This window comes from Euleptes europaea, chromosome 13 (assembly GCF_029931775.1).
Source record: "Euleptes europaea isolate rEulEur1 chromosome 13, rEulEur1.hap1, whole genome shotgun sequence".
NCBI lineage: Eukaryota > Metazoa > Chordata > Lepidosauria > Squamata > Sphaerodactylidae > Euleptes > Euleptes europaea.
In genome coordinates this window covers 29,009,295-29,029,957 of record NC_079324.1, presented here as the reverse complement: position 1 = coordinate 29,029,957, position 20,663 = coordinate 29,009,295, and the positions used below count along the sequence as shown (strand labels likewise).

Genomic DNA, 20,663 nt, shown 5'->3' with positions numbered 1-20,663 from the left:
TGCTTCAAATGTAAATATTGCTGACGTTTTCACCAAATGTTTGTCTACTGAAAAGTTTGAACTATTTAGAAGCAAATTGGGGCTTGCAATGTCAGTCTAGGAGGAGTGTTGGAATATGAGACTGCACATGGCAAGCAGATGGCAAGCAGATGTAAAAGATCTATGTGACAGCCAGGTGATTGGTGGTGTCACATGACAGCTCAATGACTGAGCAGAAAAACTGGCTTGTACTGGACTGAGCTAGATAGTCCTGGAGACAAGGCAGCCAACAGGTGATTGGCTGAGAGACTATGCCAGATATGTATATAGGTGTGTTATATATGTATTGGGTTGTGGGTTGTGGAGAGTTGATGACCAAGCGGAGCATTCTGTCACTGTGAATAAAAGAGCACTTTTGTACTACGTGCTGAGTCTTCTGTGCTTACTCGCCTGTAGAGCTGCAACGCTTTCTAACATACGCCAACAGCAACCCCATAAAACCCAGTTTATTTATTTAGAAAATGTATGCGCCACATCTCCAGTGACCTATTTGAGGGAGCTCACAATACTATAAAATCACCAAAGCAACAATACATAAAATTAACCATGAAAACAAGCCCAGGCATAATATTCAGCAGCCTAAAATTACATCTATAAAATAGCCCTCAGGTTAAAAGCACTTAGAAGCTAAAAGTAGGGTTTTGCCAACTCTGGCTAGGAAAATTCCTGGCGATTTGGGGCAGAAACTGATTTTTGTAGTCTGGAGATCAGTTGTAATTTTGGGAGCGTTTCAGGCCACACCTGGAGAATAACAACCCTATTAAAAGATGAACCCCCTCAATTAAAAGCATGGGTTAAAAAGATGTTTTGGCCTGATAGTAAAGTCTGGTGAGCCGGAAAGGAGAGGGTATTCCAAAGGCATGGTGCCACCACAGAAAAAGCCCTCTTGGTTGTCACCACCTCACCTCTTACATACTTGGCAGCATTTCACAGATGAAAACAGGGACATGCTTGCAATCCCTCTGTTGTCATAATAACAATTCCTAGTTACAAAACCAAAACTGCACTGATGGCTAAACACTGAGGATAATATTTAAAGGACTGTATTGAAACATATATAATTATGCAATTTATAACAAAGCATATGTCTCAATAAATAAATAAATAAATAAATAAATATCTCAAATCAATGTGTCTCCAAAGTCATTTTTTACAATCATAAACAACCATGTGCAACAATCGTAGGCATTTCTAGATACAGGTATATTAGGGTTGCCGGGTCCCTCTTCACCACTGGCGGGAGGTTTTGGGGGCGGAGCCTGAGAAGGGCAGGGTTTGGGGAGGGGAGGAAATCAATGCCCTACAGTCCAATTGCCGAAGTGGCCATTTTTTCCAGGCGAAGTGAGATCAGTTGTAATAGCAGGAGATCTCCAGCTTGTACCTGGAGGCTGGCAACCGTATGGGAACACCTCAGCGCTCCGCCTCCTCATTCTCCTGCATAAGGCCACCTGGTTCACACATGTAGCAGAACGAGGTGGTAAGAATGCTTTAGAGAAGAGGTGGTGGATTCCAGCTTTGAATATCATTTTGCACAAAAAAGTCCACCAAAATAGAAAACCGGCACAGAAGAGAAGAGCGGTCCGCTTCCTCTCTTTGCATGCTGTGCACAGATCTTTTTTTTCTTTTTGCAGAGATTTTTTTTATTATTATTATAGAGGAACACTCTAAAATTTGGTCCTGTACCAGCAGCCTGACCTGGTGCCATCCTTTCTATGACCTTAGGCCTAGGGTTTCCTGGAGCAGTCCCAGAATTACAACTGAGCACCAGACTAGAGAGATCAGTGCACCTAGAAAAAGGGCAGCTTTGGAGGGTGGACTCTATAGTATTACACCCTGCTGAGGTCCCTCTCCTCCCCTCCCCAAACCTCACCCTCCCCAGGCTCCACCCTCAAATCTCCAGGAATCTCCCAACCTGCCTCTGCCACCTCATAAAATGACTCCCATATTGCCGGTTGGTCTCAAGACTAAGAAAAGACTGCCTGTCAATGGGCAAAATGAGGGAATTTGAAAGTATGATTATGAAACACAAAGACCGTCTTCTAGGCAGAATTTACAAATTGCTACTTAAATCTGACACTAAGTCCAAGAAAGTTAAACCATGTATGGTGAAATGGATGCCGAACTTTGGAGAGGAGATCTCGATGCAACAGTGGGAGTAGTTATGGACAAAAGCGATTAAATTCACAGCAAGCCAAGCTTTTAGAGAAAATTGGTACAAAATGTTTTTTTCGTTGGTACATCACACCAAAGGAGACCCAGAAGATGAAGAACATGGGTGGACACTGCTGGAAATGGAAGGAGACAACTTTTCATACTTGGTGGTCATGTAAGAAGGTTAAAAATTCTAGAATGAAGTACATAACAGAAATAAAAAAACAGTAAATTTTGCAATGGATCCCAAGAATATGTTGTTAGGTATAGTACCAACTGCTATTGTGAAATCTTCAGAAAAGCTCTTCAGATATATGACTATGGCATATATCCATCCGGATGTAGAAGAATAGAAAGACAAACTAGCAGAATACACAGTGATGGCAAAACTAACTAAATGGAGAAGAGACGCAGTTAAAAGTTACAAAATAACGGTACATTGCATTTTATTCATATGTTAAATAAAATGTTGTGTTAACAAAAATTTGAATATGGTTTGATATCAGCTGATATTAGAGAAGTAAACAACAGAAATTAATTAAAAAAAATAATTTAGTAATAATGTTAAAATCAGTTGAATATTTAGTGATGGCTAGTTATATTATGGCCCTGACCTGGATGGCCCAGGCTAGCCTGATCTCGTCAGATCTCAGAAGCTAAGCAGGGTCAGCCCTGGTTAGTATATGGATGGGAGACCACCAAGGAAGACCAGGGCTGCTGTGCAGAAGAAGGCACTGGCAAACCACCTCTGTTAGTCTTTTGCCATGAAAACCCCGAAAGGGGTCGCCATAAGTCGGCTGCGACTTGAAGGCACTTTACACACAGTTATATTATGTAATGGTAAACGTACTGACATACAGAATTAATAAGCACAATGAAGAGTATATATTATTAATATGCTAGTATAGTATTATTAATGAAAATGACTGTAATATTAATATATTTTAATATGGTCACCCAGATCCTATTTTTCTGTTTCTTTTATAGGTATACATTTTCTATTTTTCTATGTATTTTTTTTAACTTTTTATTCTTTGTTCTTGTTTGTATTTTTCATTGAAATTGAAATAAAAATCTCTTATTTAAAAAAGAAAGAAATGTACAGGCACCGGTCACAGCAGCACTGCTGAGAGATCACAATGGGTAGCCGTGTTAGTCTGTCAACAGTGGTAGAAAAGAACAAGAATCCAGTAGCACCTTAAAGACTCACAAAATATCTGGCAGGGTATGAGCTTTCGTGAGCCACAGCTCACTTCTTCAGATGCTTCACTTCAGTAGCACTGCTGGTTAGTCTGTGCGTGTTTTTCAATGTGTCTAACAGACCAACAAGACCCAACAAGAGATGGATTGACTCTTTTTTGTTTGTTTATTAAGAGAAAATGAGAATATAACAATAAAAGAAAATAGAAATATAACCTTACTAAAATACACATATTACAAATTCTTGAAAATAAACTAAAACCGTGCTGCTAATATAACTAAAATATCCATACCAGTGAACCAAACAATAAGCTATCTATCTAAAATCCGATGATTATTACATCACTCCGTCTCTGCAATTTACACATTGGAGTGTTTTTTCCATCCTTGAGATTGTTACGTTCCAGCGAGCATCCAGTTCTTCCGTATTGTTGTCTTTATTATAATATGTCAACTTAATTAAAGCATAGGTTTCTTTAACCTTATCAAGCCAATTATTTAAATCAGGGAATTTATTGCTTTTCCAATATCTTGCAAGATTTGTTCTAGCAACTGTTAGTATATGGAAAAACATAACTCGGATATCCTTTGGTTTATATGGAAAACAATTTAATAAAATTGTTTCCATTCTTATTGGAATAACAATTTCAAGGCCGCTGAATATGATTTCAATCACTTTCATCCAGTATGTTTGGGCTGTACTTAGAGTTGCCAACTGCCAGGTAGTGGGGGAGAAACAGGCACCTCTATACTAATACCAAAGGTTAGGAAAATAGTATAGGAGCGAAGAACATTTACAAACAAGGTGCAATTTATATAAGCTACTGAGATACCTATATACATACAATGTACAAACACAAGAAACCACACTATAACCAACACACAGTATGTACAAAGTATACAATCAAAGGGCAAAAAATCTTTCAAAGGTCTCAGCAGAGTACCAAGTAAGTAATGAGTTCAAGTTCAATATTCAAGATGAATGAGAAGCCACAATCTTCAATAAGATATGACCGTTTCAAATTCACAATAATGTAGAATCCTTCTTCAGTCCTTCCTGTATTTTAAAATGGCAGTAAATAGTCATATACTCTAGATTACAATACCAACATTTACTAGAATTTTTGTCCAAGTTACACATTTTTTGAACTCTGCTTGGGGAAAGATGCCAAGACTTATTGTAAAACTTGAATGCAAGACGTATCTGAATGCAAGACTTATTGTAAAATTTAGACCTTTTGCGAGTATAAAGTTCCATTTTGTTTCCATCCAACTCATACCCTAATTTTTTATTCCATTTTTCTTGGGGGGCGGCAGGGGTAGAGAGAGATGGATTAACTCAATAGAGGAAGCCGCAGCCTTCAATTTGAAAGATCTAAGTAACAATAGGACGTTTTGGGAAGACAGTTGAGATACCAGATAAAAAAGACTGGATAAAAAAGATGCTGGAACTGACCGAGATGGGGAAGCTTACAGCTTTGATAAATCAGAATGATAATGAACAATTTTGGGGGGAACGGAAGGTTTTGAGAATGTACTGTGAAAATTATTTTTTAACGGGACCGTTTAAAGGATACTCTTCGATCTAATCCCTTATTTATACTTTGTATTAATTTTTATATTAGGCGTTGATTTAATAATGTTTGATACGATAAGAACAGGTTAATTAAAATAATACTGGGATTAGTTCCGTTAGCAAAAGTTTAATTTTAGATCAGTGGTTCCCAACCTTTTTTTGACCAGGGACCCCTAGGACTTTTTTGTTCGGTGCAGGGACCCCAAGGTTCAAAATAAAAACTCCGAGAATTTGAAAATAAACTTTAATCATAACTGTTAGTTAAACATTAAACTTAGAATATTTGAATATATATATTTTATAATGGAGAACTTTTAATTGAAAACATTAATTTATTATGGGTTTATAACTTTGTTTCGCGGACCTTAATTTTGTTCTCGCGGGCCCCTGGGGGTCCACGGGCCCCTGGTTGGGAACCAGTGTTGTAGATGGAAGAGGGAGAGGGGGGAAGTCATTTGATTGTGATATTAGAAATATTATTTGTTTTTCTTTTTTTATTATTATTATATTTGTTTCTGTATATATATTAAATGAAGAAAAATTTAGAAAAAAATATAAAAAAAAAACAACACGCGAGGACGTTTTGGAGGACATTGATTCCTAGGGTCGCCACGAGTCGGAAGCGCCCCGACGGCGCTGAACCCACGCGCGCAGCGGACCATCCCCTTGCCCAGCCACGCAAACTCCGCCCACGTGCGGCGGGGGCGGGGCGCGACCCTGGCCCCGCCCCGCCTTGGCCCCGCCCACGCCGCCTCTCCCCTCCCCAGCTCCCGCCCCGCCCCGCCGCTCGGCCTGGGCTTTTGCGCCGGGTCCCGCCAGCAGCCGAGAGCCGCGATGGCGCACGAAGAGGCCGCGAGCGAGGCGTCGGGCGAGGCGAGCAGCCCGGGCCTGCTGACGGAGATCGTGAGCTCCCCGCTCAACCTCAGCCTGCTGGGCCTCTGCCTCTTCCTCCTCTACCAGATCGTGCGGGGCGACCGGCCCCGCGCCCAGCCCGACGGCGAGGAGGAGCCCCCGCCGCCCCCCAAGCTCCAGCGCCGCGACTTCACGCCGGCCCAGCTGCGCCCTTACGACGGCGTGCAGGACCCGCGCATCCTCATGGCCATCAACGGGAAGGTCTTCGACGTGAGCCGCGGCAGGAAGTTCTACGGGCCCGGTGAGGAGTTGCTGCCTGCCTTCCTCCCCCCCCCCATGAGGCGGGGGGGGGCGGCGGCGTCGAGTCGTGCGAGCTCGCCCCGGGGCCCTTGGAGGGCCAAAACGCACGGTCGCTTTATCCTCCTTTAATCCCTGTTCCAGCCAGGATCGAACCCATGTGGGTTCGATCCTGGCTGAAACAGGGATTAAAGGAGGATAAAGCGACCGTGCGTTTTGGCCCGACGTTTCCAGGCGCGCGGGATCCCGGGCATTATGGGATGCCAGGATCCTCTCCGCTCCCGTAACGCTTCCCAAGGGTTCGAGTCGTCATTATTTATACTGCGCCATTGGCGCACGTGGCGTCGTGGAAGGGCCCTGGATGCCTGGGAGGGTCTGCCTTGGCTTTGCCGCTCTCTGGAGGCGCGTTTCCCCCCCCCCTCCGAATTCTCAGAACTCTGCATGGGGGGCTTAGGGTTCAGTTTTGAGTATTTGGAACGGAGAATGTGCCTCTGTAAAGGCGAAGGTCCCCTGTGCAAGCACCGGGTCATTCCTGACCCATGGGGTGACGTCACATCCCGACGTTTCCTAGGCAGACTTTGTTTGCGGGGTGGTTTGCCAGTGCCTTCCCCAGTCATCTTCCCTTTACCCCCAGCAAGCCGTGTACTCATTTGACCGGCCTCGGAAGGATGGGAGGCTGAGTCACCCTTGAGCCGGCTACCTGAAACCGACTTCCGTTGGGATCGAACTCAGGTCGTGAGCAGAGCTTGGACTGCAGGACTGCAGTTTAACACTCTGCGCCATGGGGCTCCTTAAATGTGCCTCTAGAGCACTGGTTCCCAACCGGGGGTCCGTGGAGAACTAAATTAAGGTCCACGAAACAAAGTTATAAACCCATAATAAATTAATATTTTCAATTAAAAGTTCTCTATTAGAAAAATATATATTCAAATATTATTCTAAGTTTAATGTTTAACTAGCAGTTATGATTAGAGTTTATTTTCAAATTCTCGGAATTTTTATTTTGACCCTTGGGGTCCCTGCACCGAACAAAAAAGTCCTAGGGGTCCCTGGTCAAAAAAAGGTTGGGAACCACTGCTCTAGAGAGCTGCAAATCCAAGGCGAAAACCGCCTGTGCATAAATGGCCTGTTGGCTGCCCTCTGAAGTTTTCAGCCTGTAATCTGCCGCAAATTAGAACAAAACAAGGGCCGGGAGGATAAACAAGGGAAGGAGGATCTGGCGAAGCCTGTGAACTAACCCAGTATTCCCTGTACTGTAAGTGAAGCATTTGCTTGGCTGGCCTTAAGGGCAGAGAGAGATTGGGACGTTGCGTTTTGTGGAGGGATTTTGGCAGCTCCCAAATTCACACACCTACAGCCCCAAATTAATTTCCCTGGGACTTGCTTCAGAGTAAGCATGCAGGGAGTCCGCTTTAGCCACAATGCTCTGCCCAGCTAGAAGAATCACCACCACAGCCCCATGCATTTGGTAATTTGCACAAGGCAGGTCCATAATTTGAGCCCCCTTTTCACCCACAAGGGTTCCTTTGAGGTGAAAAGTTGCATTGCCCTGCTACTCTTCCCTGCCCTGATTCTGGGTAGGATGGTGTTGTTAAAAGATTACTCCATTTCTCCCAATGAATTCATTCGTCAGGTTGCTAATTAAAATTAGAATTACCATTCCCAAATTACAGACAAGGCAGGGAAGAGATAGTGACATTATCCGGTTTGAGTTTGTGGCCAAGGCGAGATTTGAATTTGCTGGCTCACAGATCGCTCCCCCCCCCCATTTTCTAGTTCAGCTTTTAGTTATTGAGATCATAGCTATGGGGTGAAACTGAGCCTACCTTGGTCTACCCAATAAAGAAAGCTGCATCCGCTGCATGACAGCTGATTCACACAACCATGCTTTTCTGGAATACTCATGGTTGTCAGAATTGTCAAACAGGCTGTAAGGGCAGTAGAGGGAGGACCTCTTTCATGCTTGAAGTTGCTGCTTTGCATGAAAGGGTGCAAGACAGGCAGGGCTCGTAACATGTTGAGAATTCAAAGACGAAACATAAGTCTTGTAATTAGTGTAGAGGAAAGGAGAGACGGAGCAGGCACAGCGAACATGTACACTGGAACAGAGAGGGATATCTAGGGCACCTCCCAACCCCCTTCCACCTTGCTTCCCTGCCCGACCAGCCCATCTTGTTTGTAAAGGGGATTATTACCCCAGGCACTGAAAGAGGGAGAGGGATGGCCTGGTTGTGCTTTGTCTGTGGCCCAGCCTCTCCTCCTAGCTAGATTGCAAAGGATTGCTTTGCTTTGTATTCAGTCTGTGTGGGAGGAGAGAGGTTATATGGTTACACAAGACCCAGAAGCTTTTTTTCATTAATATTTTGGCAAGGTCAAAGGCTACAACAGAGAGACTTGCGTGGAGTAGCAGATAGATACACACATGGCTGCTTAAACCAACAGCTTCTCTTGCACGGCTTTCTCATTATCTGTCACTCTCTAGATTTCAGTTCCAATCTTCCTGCAGGAGCTTGGAGCCAAATGATACATTATGCGTAATTTATAGAGATTATGTCCAGATTTATAGACAGGAGGGAAGAAAGAAGGGTGCCTGAGTTTTTCCCCACCACTCTTCGGTTCCACACACAGGGTTTCAAAAAAATGTGTCACCAAGAAAGAGACATCTGAAATCCAGTTTGTATGGAAGAAGCCATTTGGAAGTAGAGCGGAAAAGCAGCGGGAGTGAGGAACGCCTCCCGCCCCCAGTGCTGCCAATTGCCCAATCATTATGCTGTTGTGCATCAGAGAAATGGCCACATTGGTGTTGTGCCACACGTTTATGTAACTACATGTGTAAATGTGTAGGTTGGCACTCAGGATAGCATCCTTAGGGTTTTCACCCATTTTACTTTCACAGCAAGCCTGGCAGGTAGATTAGGCTAGGGTATGATAACTGGGCCATGGTTATCTAGTGAGCTTTGTGGCAGAACGGAACTGTGGTTTCATGTGCTTAGATCTGACACTATTGAGAGGCAACGTTGTATAGTGGTTAAGAGCGGTGGACTCTAATCTGGAGAACCGGGTTTGATTCCCCACTCCTCCACATGAGTGGCGGACGCTAATCTGGTGAACTGGATTTGTTTCCCCGCTCCTACACACGAAGCCAGCTGGGTGACCTTGGGCAAGTTACAGCTCTGTTAGAGCTCTCTCAGCCCCACCTACGTCACAGGGTGTCTGTTGTGGGGAAAGGAAGGTGATTATAAGCCGGTTTGAGCCTCCCTTAAGTGGTAGAGAAAGTCAGCATATAAAAACCAACTCTTCTTTTTCATTATAATGTACTGGCCCAGCAAGGAGTCCTGGCCATCGTCACCCTTTTCTCTGAGCCCCTGAAATCTTCTGTCTGTCAAATCTAACAGTCCTACGTGTGCTTTATGCTTGTTCCGAGAAAGAGGAATACTTTGCATTGCTGTCTTTTCTTGTGTTGTCTTGTGTGTGTCTGTAAAATGCCGTCAAGTCGCAGCCAACTTATGGCGACCCCTTTGTGGGGTTTTCATGGCAAGAGACTACCAGAGGTGGTTTGCCAGTGCCTTCCTCTGCACAGCAACCCTGGTATTCCTTGGTGGTCTCCCATCCAAATACTAACCAGGGCTGACCCTGCTTAGCTTCTGAGTTCTGACGAGATCAGGCTAGCCTGGGCCATTTGTTGTAGGGTCCTGATACAGCTCCCAGCCACCCCCCTCTTTTCTATATGCCTCATATTGAAAATACCTTGGTAATTCTGATTTAAGCTCATTACCCTGTGAATCTGGCGAGAATGTCACACAAATGCAGTCTGGAGTTTATTATCTTGAAATCTAAACTGTAATTGTAAAAAAGTTTCCAGTCCTCATTATTAAAGAAAAGTGTGTTGGGTGAAGATTTCAAATGGGGATCAGGCAGGACTTCTGTTTGATAACAAAGAAGGTTTGATTGCTACAGAAATTTAAAGACATTTAAAATTCCTTTGTCCCAGCAGCATGTTAGTAGGAAGCAGAGTGACAAAATATATAAAGTTAATGATTTACTTTGCTCTTTTATTGTCTAAAGTCCTTAGAGAAGCCCAGCAGTAGGAAAGAGATAGGAGCCTTGACTAAAACAAATTTGCTGTCTCAGGATTTTCATGCACTTTTCTTCTAAAGGCATGTTACCCATGCCATTACCATGGTTTAGGAATAATTAACTTCTTCCCCTTGCTACTTGTATGCAAAGTTCCTTTATCCTTGTTGGACAAAGTGCCAGAGTACATTTTACCATCACTAAACCATGGTAAAGGGTGCTCCTAAACACCTTTCAGGACTCTGGTTTAAACCACAGCTTTGTGTTTGAGCTTAGGAGCACTCTTAATCACAGTTAGCAAAAGTCATTTAACAGCAAATCAGTTGGGGGCTTTGTGTGGAGAGCGGGGCCAGAGGACATGGTAGCATCTGATCCCATGGCCTGCTCCCAATTCCTAAACCAGGACTTCCATAATATCTGCACCAGAACTGACTGTTTCTTCATTTTATATGGTCATGTGAGAACAATGTGTGGAGCTACTCAAAGAACTTCAGCTGCCATCATGCATCTCTTCTTAACCCTTTCCCCCTACATTGTCTGTTAAGTGCTATAAAGAATGTGAGTCTCATGGACTGGGGTTGGCAGTGTGGGAGTTCCAGGAATGCCATTTTTTCCCATGTGCTGGGGTAACATGAGATACCTAAGATTACATGGGAAGAGCTTATGTTGTGGCTTGAACACATGAATCTGCCTTATACTGAATCAGACCCTTGGTCCATCAAAGTCAGTATTGTCTACTCAGGCAGAGGTCTTTCACATCACCTACCTGCCTAGTCCCTTTACCTGGAGATGCCGGGGATTGAACCTGGGACCTTCTGCATGCCTAGTAGATGCTCTACCACTGAGCCACAGCCCCTCCCACATGACCTCAAGCGTCTGATGTTTTTTTTGCCCTCTGCTTGGAAAGGAGTGACAGTCCGATGCTTCTGCATAGACAATATTACAACATTACCCTCAGCTAAGTAAATAATATAGTATGTGTAGTTGCTGGACTTTCCTCAGGTCACCAATTTCAGTGGTTGTCCCTACCACTTAAATGTTTTTAGCAACTAGTGTAAAATTTTAGCACTGGTCTGATATTTCTGTCAATATAGTTCCTGGCCCATGTCGGGGGGGGGCTTATTCCTCTCCTTTCCCACCTCCTAATGCTATGCCTTCTTCCCCCTCATTTCCTTGAACAAGTCAACTTGTGCTAAAATGCCATGGTTAGAAGCCAGCAACATTTGGCAGAGATGTGTATGTAGGGTACAACGCTTGAAAGAAAACCATGCTTGAAAGAAAACCACCTGTATGAAATGTTACTCAAGAAACTATTGTGGAAGCAGTGAAGCCAAAGCAATGGTCTTCTTTCCCAAGCATGGGAGAGCAGGGATTTAGGACATCATGTGTTCTTAATCTTATCAAGATTAAGATAGGAAGACACTGTGCTAATATCTAATATTCTTCTCTTAAGATGGCCCTTATGGCATTTTTGCTGGAAGGGATGCATCCAGAGGCCTTGCTACTTTCTGCCTGGATAAAGAAGCCCTAAAGGATGGATATGATGATCTTTCTGATCTGGACGCCTCACAGAGAGACACCTTGAACGACTGGGAACAGCAGTTCACGTGTAAGTATTCCTGATCTTGTGCTGCCCGTGATTTCTTTCACATCTAAAAAACCACTTCCATATAATCATGAGATGCCAGGACTTGAACCTGCCCTCATTCACGTATATTATACACACACTGTATTCCAAGCTGAATTACACTCTTCTCAATGGTAATAAACAGGGATGTTACAGATTTCATGATAACTCTGCAGAGTTTCACGTTTCTTTTTTGGGTTTTAAACACTGGGGTTTAAATTGCAGTTGTACTTTCCCCCCGAGCGTGTTAACAAAATTTGCTAGAAATGGATCCTTCATGCCTGTTTTTGCATCAGTGGTATTCAGTGAGGGATCCTTAATACAAAAATGACATTAAAAAAAGAATAAAATGGGACATTTGGCAAAGAAAATGGGTAGGATGAAAACTGTTCTCTCACTAGTAAAAAAAAGTTTTAAAATATTCGTACTTCCCTAATAAAACAGTAGTATAATAGGTGCCATTCATGAGTTCTCTTCTGCGTCTCAAGATCTTACACCATTTTTTGCATCAAAATCACTACTTGCATTTTTCATTGAAGATACATTAACTCCAGATTTTCTTGCAAAACTCAATAGAAGTCCTTCTAATTGTCTTTGATGTTAGTGAAACAGAATTAAAACCTGGTATTTAGAAAAATAATAACTTTTTTTCCTTTTTTTGTCACATTCAGTTAAATATCACTACGTGGGCAAGCTGTTAAAGGATGGTGAAGAGCCCACTGTCTATTCAGACGACGAAGAAACAAAAGATCCTGAACAACGCAAGAAAGATTAGTGAACTCCTGAAAGAAAAAGATGGAGAGTTATTGGATTTTTAAAGGACCCTTTATCACATACATTCCGGTTGTATTTTACTGGTTTGAACATCAGCTCTGTTTTAGAAACGGAAAGCACATGTTGATTTGGCTGTAATTAAACACATTTTAATCTACGTTCCCAAGAAACTTTGCCAGACAACGCTGAGCTGCTTAAGTCCAATCTGTGTGGTCCAAATTGGAATTGCAACCAAAAGTACCCAATATTGTGGTAAGGAAGTACATTTGCCCAAGCCCCTATGCTGTGCAATTTCCAGTCATTCACTGGTACTTGACAAAGGGGCTTCGAGATAATTCCCATTAAGGGGTCACTGCAAAGCTGGGTTGAGTCCAGGTAACAAGCACCTGCTAAGAATCCAAATTTCTCTATATGACATGAATTATTGGAAGTGAGAGCTTTCCTGAAATATCCTGGATCACAATTAACATCTCTTTCCAATGATCATTTTTGACCCAACTGTAGTTCCATCCTCCCTACATAAATATTAAATTCTGTCTGCAAGTTGTTCCTTTTGAAATCTGTATGATTTAAGCAGAGTACAGATCACTGTAAATATTTTGGAGAAGGGATGGGATGGTTTATTCATAATGTTCAAAATGAGTATGGGGTTTTTAATTTTTTAAACTTGCTGTTTTTATACTTATAGCAATTTACATCCAAATATATGATTAGTATAGTCAGCCAGACTGGTTTTAACCTTTTCTGCTTAAATAATGTTAAATACTTTCTGCCATAGACAGCTATGTAAACTAAGCAGAAACTGATTGCTTCATTGACTTTGAACATACTTGTCACTGATTTATATGCACTTATAATCAGTGGATACATGCAGCCAAATACTATACATGTCCATACATATTTGGAAAAGTGATGTCCACCAAGTTCAGAGGGCATGGGCAGCCATAGAGCAGTTGGCCAGCTATAGTCAGCCTTCTTAAACGCTCTCTCACATTTAACAGTGATGTACACCAGCTGCACCTTCCAAAGGTGGTATGCTAAAGCAGAATGCTAAGAGGGATCTCTTTCTGCTTTTGCTGTTAGCGCTTGGATTTTGCTTGCCGGAATCTTGAAACACGCGACCTCTGAGAAAAGACTCAAGGAAGCAAATGAGCTGAGCCTTGGGGAAACTAAGAATTAAAAAAAAACAAAAAAAAAACATGAGACTACTGTTGCCACAGGACCTCTTTTCCTACCTATTAGGCAAGCGTGGTTACCCCTTGGGAATTCAACACTGCCTGTGTTGGATCCAGTTGAGGGTTAAGCCCGTGTCAGAATTTTCTGGCTTGCACAGGACTTGTAGAAATCCCCTAGCATGGATGTTAATAAATTCTGCAGCTGGTGCGGGGGGAGAGCAGAAAGGAGATGTAAGCTCAAAGCTTTCAGGAGGGCAGTTCAGGTTGGATGGAGGAACATCTTTCATGCTGAGAACTAGTTGGTCATCAGGAAAAAATTGCCAAGGTAAGCAGTTGAACCTGCTTTGCTGGTGGCTGAATCATCTGGGTAACCATTGATTTACATACAATTTAAATCTAGGATAGTGGTGTCCAGATAGCATCTATTTCAATCCTTTAAAGCTCATTCTTCATTTAAAAGAATAATTCAGACAAGCTTTTCTTGTTCTCCATCATTGGATCTTGGCCTGCACTGTGAAAATTCAGACTGAGTTCAGCGCCACAGGCCAGATGGGTGTTACCTGTGTACCCTAGAACACCACTGCAATGTGCAGAGGTTGCTCAGATGGCAAATGAATATAGTCTCTTCTACATCCCCAAGCCAGCAAGTGACTGTAGGGAATCCTTACAGTGGCAACAGTTGTATTAAGTGACTTCAATTACTATGAAATGTTGCAAGATTGGTACAGCAGTAAGCTTTGTGGTTCTAATGGGTCCTGTTCCTTTCCCCAATTTCTTCAAATAAAGCAATAATACTGTTGCGTTCTTGAAATAATAATTTCCATTGCCCAGAAACCACTTTTCTAACAATGACTGCTGATTGGCCCATTCTTAATGTGAGAAACACTATAGATTTTTTTTTTGGCCTGTTGCGCCTTAAAGACAGATTTTGTTAGCTGAAGTGTTATGACCTACCTCTGGAAATTCTAGGCTAATGAAATCTTCAGCTTTGCTGCATTCCTTTCAAAAGTCACTTGTAATCCTTACAGAATTTTGGATGACTTTGTTTCAAAGCAAGGACCTCAGAATTGTACTTGATTAAAAAAATAAAACAATCTTACTATGGTGCCTCTTTGGTTGAGCTAAAAGCTAAACGCAGTATTCCTGCATTCCTCCAAAGGTGTACAAGTGAAGTGTTAATTACAGAGTCTCTCACTTTTAATCCTTCCACTGATAGCAAATAAATGTTTATTACTTGGAAGCCTCTGCTCATTTCAGACTTCATACATTAAGGGGATGAATCTAAAAGGTTGAAGTGTGAGTTCCAAGGTAGGTAGCCCAACACAAGTTATATAAAACAAGACTGAGTACAGAAAAACACCATAAAATAAGCTGTCTGTCTGTCTGCTAGTACAGAGATAATGCTTGAGGAAAAGGAGGAGCTGCTGTTATGTTTACCAGTGCTGTATTGTCCTAACTCAAGAGGAGGAAGAAGGGAGACTCAAACCGGCTTACAATTACCTTCCCCTCCCCACAACAGACACCCTGTGAGGTAGGTGGGGCTGACAGAGCTTTTAATAGAACTGTAACTTGCCCAAGATCACCCAGCTGGCTTCATGTGTAGGAGTGGGGAATCAAACCCAGTTCTCCAGAGTCCACTGCTCCGAACCACCACTCTTAACCACTACATACCCCTTTGCAGCTAAGGAGGTGGGGAGGTTAACAGAGGCCACTAGCTGGTTCTAGCATTCGGCAATGGGAAGTGTACTACTCCAGGAGGCAGACTGCAGCAACATTAAACACCAGCCCAATATACTTACTACTAGGATGAAGGGGATTCTGCTCAGGGGGAAGGCTTTCTGGATGGTCTAAACTCTGGCACCGTGAAATGGAACCAGCAAGGAAAAGCTAACTGAATATCCACAGGAACATTTATTCTACCTGCTCTCTTCTCAAGACAACGTTGTGTTGACTTCTCAGTATTTCACTCTGAATACCTCTGGAGCAGCAAACAAATCATGCACTGTTTCTACTTTTTGGTCTTTTTCTTGATCAAAAAGCTGTCATACATTTGGAAATTTGGACAATTAACACCCAAGCTGTTTGACACTGCAGTTGTTTCAAGACCAAATTTGCTATGAATACTTCAGGTATGCAGAAAATATTTTGTAAATGCTTTTAATATGGGTAAAAACACTACAAAAGATACAATAAACACTGAGCCTGTTAATTGTTCTTCAAAAGCCATGGAATATTGAGCCAGCTGGAAAGATGAGGGAGGGGAGCTAAAATTGACCTGTTTGAGTCCAAATTATAATTTAGAATGCATACACACACCCAAATTCCCTATCTCTGGTCCAGTCATACCCCTTTGCAGCTAAAGGGGTTGGGGAGAGATTAAACTCAGGAAAAGCCAATCCTTAATTCATCATTTCACCTGTGAAGGAGGCAGAGCCCCACCCACTTATTTTAGAATGGCGCAGGGAGAAGAGGGTTAAAACGGTTAAAAAGGTAAAGTTAGTCCCCTGTGCAAGCACCAGGTCATTCCTGACCCATGGGGTGACGTCACATCCCAACGTTTACTAGGCAGACTATGTTTATGGGGTGGTTTGCCAATGCCTTCCCCAGTCATCTACGCTTTACCCCCAGCAAGCTGGGTATTAATTTACCGACCCTGGAAGGATGGAAGGCTGAGTCAACTTTGAGCCGGCTACCTGAAACCGACTTCCGCTGGGATCGAACTCCGATCATAAGCAGAGCTTGGACTGCAGTACTGCAGCTTACCACACTGTGCCATGGGACTAACAGGGTTAGATGGCACAAAATAAATAAAGCATCACCTGGCTCCATTTCTTTTACCCCTCTCAAATTCCAGGGGTACAGTGACCTTGTTTTTAAAGGTAGGACAAAAGACTTGTACTTGACTTAAAACCCTTTCTAAAAATATTTTCGCTTAGCCTTTTATTAGTGCAACATGGGAACTCTACTACATTAAATTTTTTCTGCTTTTCCTCCAAGGAGTTCAGAACAGTAACTCTTCACAACAACCCTGTGAGGTAAGTTGAGATGAAGACCATCTGGCCCAAAGTTACCCACTGAGCTTTTCGGCAAGTGGTGATTGGACCCAGGTTGCCCCAGTTCTAGTCTAGAACACTTACCACACCTAACACCCTATAGTGCTAGACTGCTAAGGGTCAAGATAAGCACAAAAAAATTACTCAATTCTGAACCCTGGGGCTCAACCTCACACTATTGAGTGAGAGATTTCTCAATTGTTTCTCTCCATTCCCCAGATTTTATACGCTTCTCTGTTGCCCTAACAATCCAAAGCAACTTCACTTCTTCGCAAGCCATTCTGAAGTTAAATGGAACCTCCAGGAACTTAACTCTACCCTTCATCAGTTATCTGTAACCAACTATTATATAACCGGTCTCTACAAGAATGTGGATTTTAGCATATTTATGCAAGCAGTTGCAAAACAGCTGGACAATTCCCCCCCCCCCCCACAGCAGCTGGTGAGTAAATAAGAGATTCTTGCATTCTGGTACAAGAGCGTTGAAAAACTATCCTGTCAAAATGCACTGCAAGTATTTAGGAAAGGTATGCAAGCTCTGTTTGCACAGAGCTTACTTTGAAATCCACTCCAAAGAATGAGGTTCAAAGTCACGGCTTGATTTGAGAACATGCAAGAGATCAGAGAGTACTTTTGAATACATGCAGAATGAACTTTCCACCATGACACAGCAAACCCTACACATCTGGGAACAGGGCTTTTGAATTAAAGGAACGTGGCCTCCAGGAACAACTAGGCTCAGACAACTTTTTGCAGAGAATCAGCCACTGGGCAGTCTTCACTGCAGACTGAAATATCATTGAAAAGTGAAAATAAGCTTGCGACAAAAGAGTTCTCCCTTCCCCACCCCTTATGCCAGACCCCTAGCCTGTCTTTAAAGCAAATCAGGCATTTCAGGCCAAAGACCAAGTATGGAATTTTAACACCACCATCTGCTTCAATGGGACAGCCCTACTTGCCCTTCAGCTGCTAGTCTCAGCTAGGGAGAAGAAGAGTTGGTTTTTAAATGCCAACTTTCTCTACCACTTAAGAATCAAACCGGCTTACAATCACCGTCCCATCCCCACCCCACAACAGACACCCTGTGAAGTAGATGAAGCCAAGAGAGCTCTAAGAGAGCTGTGACTAGCCCAAGGTCACCCAGCTGGCTTCATGTGTAGGAGTGGGGAAACCAACCCAGTTCACCAGATTAGAGTCCGCTGCTCATGTGGAGGAGTAGGGAATCAAACCTGCTTCTCCAGATCAGACTCCACCGCTCCAAACCACTGCTCTTAACCACTACACCATGCTGGCTCTCACACTGGAGGTGGAATATCATGGCCAAGTATCAGTTCCTGGGTGGACACAATACGGCAGGACACAGGAAACTTATCCATATGGGGCCTAAGTAAGAATTCCGCAGAATCCAAAACAACCCAATGTGATTGGGTATCATACTTGATGATAAACATCCCACCCTGCAGATCTTCTCCAATCTCAATGTCAAGGCAATTAAGACAAGCTTAATTCCAAAAGTATGAACCAGGACGATATTACTTGTCAGTTTAATACACCATAAATTAACATTTAAATGATTTTACATAAAATAAATACATTTTATTTTTTCATAATTAAGTCACTTTTTTTCTGAGCAGTACACGTTAGATCAGAAACATGTCTACAAACTTAGCTTTTCAAAAATTTGAGAAAGCTTACTAGAAATATCCATAGTTATTTTCACAAATTATTCATGTGAATTTGACCGATTAGTTTCATTTTAAACTTACTCCGCCAGTCCTTATGCATAAGTTGTTCAAAAAGAGAAAGCCTGGGGAAAGACCAAGACATTTAATGAGAGACATTCACATTCTTAAATCGCTGATTCCCCACCCACCCCCCAAAAAGATTGTCAGTTCTCATCTATTTGGACAATACTTTACCCCAGCATTGGACTTCGGGGAAAAAGACACTAATTTGTGCACTCTCTATACTGCTCCTCGTAAGGGAAATGAGGAAATGAGTAGGGAAATATCATTTATGTAAATATAAGAACTTCATGTTTCTTTACTTCATTAGTGAAGGGGGAGGAATGAGTAGGTCCAAGTCCCACTCCCTTTTTCTTCTCATGTACAGTCAAGGGGTTGAAGCAGGGCCAGTGAATTCATGGGGTGCTGGACAGCCACGACAAATTTATCACAAGCATTTTTTTCAAGAGGCAAGGGCTAGCTTTTGTTTGCTCATAGCATTAATAACATCTAAGTGATGCGTAGAAAATCCATTTAATTCCATTGTTAGGCTTTTATTTAAAGGGGAGGGACTCAGTTCCACAAAAAGGATGTTGTATTTCCACAGATTTAGGATGATCCTGGTTTTTCCAAGGGGGTGAACTTGGGGTGCTTTCTCCTCTCCCTTCACACTAAGGGGAAAAACTCACTCCCATATTTACCCTGTGATGCAAAGCAGGGGTTGCAGCATCATACTGATGCCATGAACTGCTGTACTCAAACCCCATTAAGTCTGAATCCATATTCCAGAGGATCGAAGTTCACATGCTGTTCATTGAGTGCTACAGCATTCTCCCAGTGCTGCATTACTTGCTTACTGCTATAAAATGAATGCAAGGCTCTTCATAGGAAGGAATATTGCCCCTTCAAACATGAACGTTTTGAGGTGACATATATACACACATGCACAAACTGGTTTAAAAAATACAAAAAGACCCACAGGAAAGGGAAAACTAAATGTTGGTGATATATATTGCTAGAGCTGCATAAAGGATTTTCCTATGAAACAGCTTAGTTCACATCTAAGTAAACATTTAAAAACTCCAGAACGAAAAGCAACCAAGTGCAAAAGAAAAGTAATTTTCAGATCAAAACATTTTGCTTGCTACACTGGGAAAAAGCATTCAAAAAGAATCATTTTGAAGTAGGAGTGGGCTTAAAGACCCTTGGAAATGTTCACCACTGACCAACTTTGACATTAAACACAGAAACTGCCTGCATACTTTGGTTTATTACTACTTTATTAGAGCAGAAGTTGACAAACATGGATGGTACCCTAGGGAATGTGTATCGTGAAAGTTATTATGACACACAATAAATAAAGCATGTTAAAATGAAAGCAAAAGCCATGCAGTTTTTAAAATTTAACTAAAATATGTTGCTGTTCCCCTCTTCGTATAAAATAGTATTCCGCAGCACTGTTGGTCATCTGGTAAGGTAACTGGGTAAGGTAACTGATACCACTGCTTGTAGGTTTTAGTACTACCTGCTCTTAAGTAATTCTACTGAAGTCAGTTATTTGCAAATTATAGCCCTGGATTTTATCAGCAGCATCATACCTCTTTCCAGGTTTCCATACAAATGTTAAACAATAACTGAATAAGACAACTTCTGTGGCTTAGGCAATCTAGATAGAATTCAGAAAATCATTTATTTGAAGGTAAAAATACCAACCAGCACTAAAGAAGATTTCAAACCCTCTCTTGATGTTCAAAGGTTTATCCAGATCCTTCCCCATTCAGCATTCCACAACTATTAAACCCAGCAGAAGCAGAGCAAAATATCACTAGCGTGTCAAGATCTGGAGTTCCTCCAACTGTTTAGAACTAATTGGAGTAGTCGTAATCCATTCTACAATATTTGTTAACCCGTTAAGAATGGGAATCTTTTGGCAGTCGGGTGTGGCTCTCACAGGTTTTCATCAAACAGAACATATACCAACTGTGATTGTAGATAAGCTTTACCAAGTTGCAGCAAACAAAACACAAAACACCTTGAGAATGACCTTACACCAAGGGGCAACAGGGGAGAACAGCCTTGGAACCATGGTACCTGTTTGGGCCTACTCACACATTGTACTTT

General features: G+C 42.3%; 1 protein-coding gene across 1 annotated transcript; it reads left to right on the top strand.

Moving 5' to 3' along the window:
* Positions 1 to 5,800: 5,800 nt before the first annotated feature.
* Positions 5,801 to 12,821, top strand: PGRMC1 (progesterone receptor membrane component 1). Its single transcript, XM_056859576.1, has 3 exons — positions 5,801 to 6,119; positions 11,643 to 11,798; positions 12,488 to 12,821. Exons 1-3 carry the CDS (start codon positions 5,801 to 5,803, stop codon positions 12,589 to 12,591), a joined length of 579 nt encoding a protein of 192 aa, XP_056715554.1. The 3' UTR covers positions 12,592 to 12,821.
* The last annotated feature ends 7,842 nt before the right edge of the window (positions 12,822 to 20,663 follow it).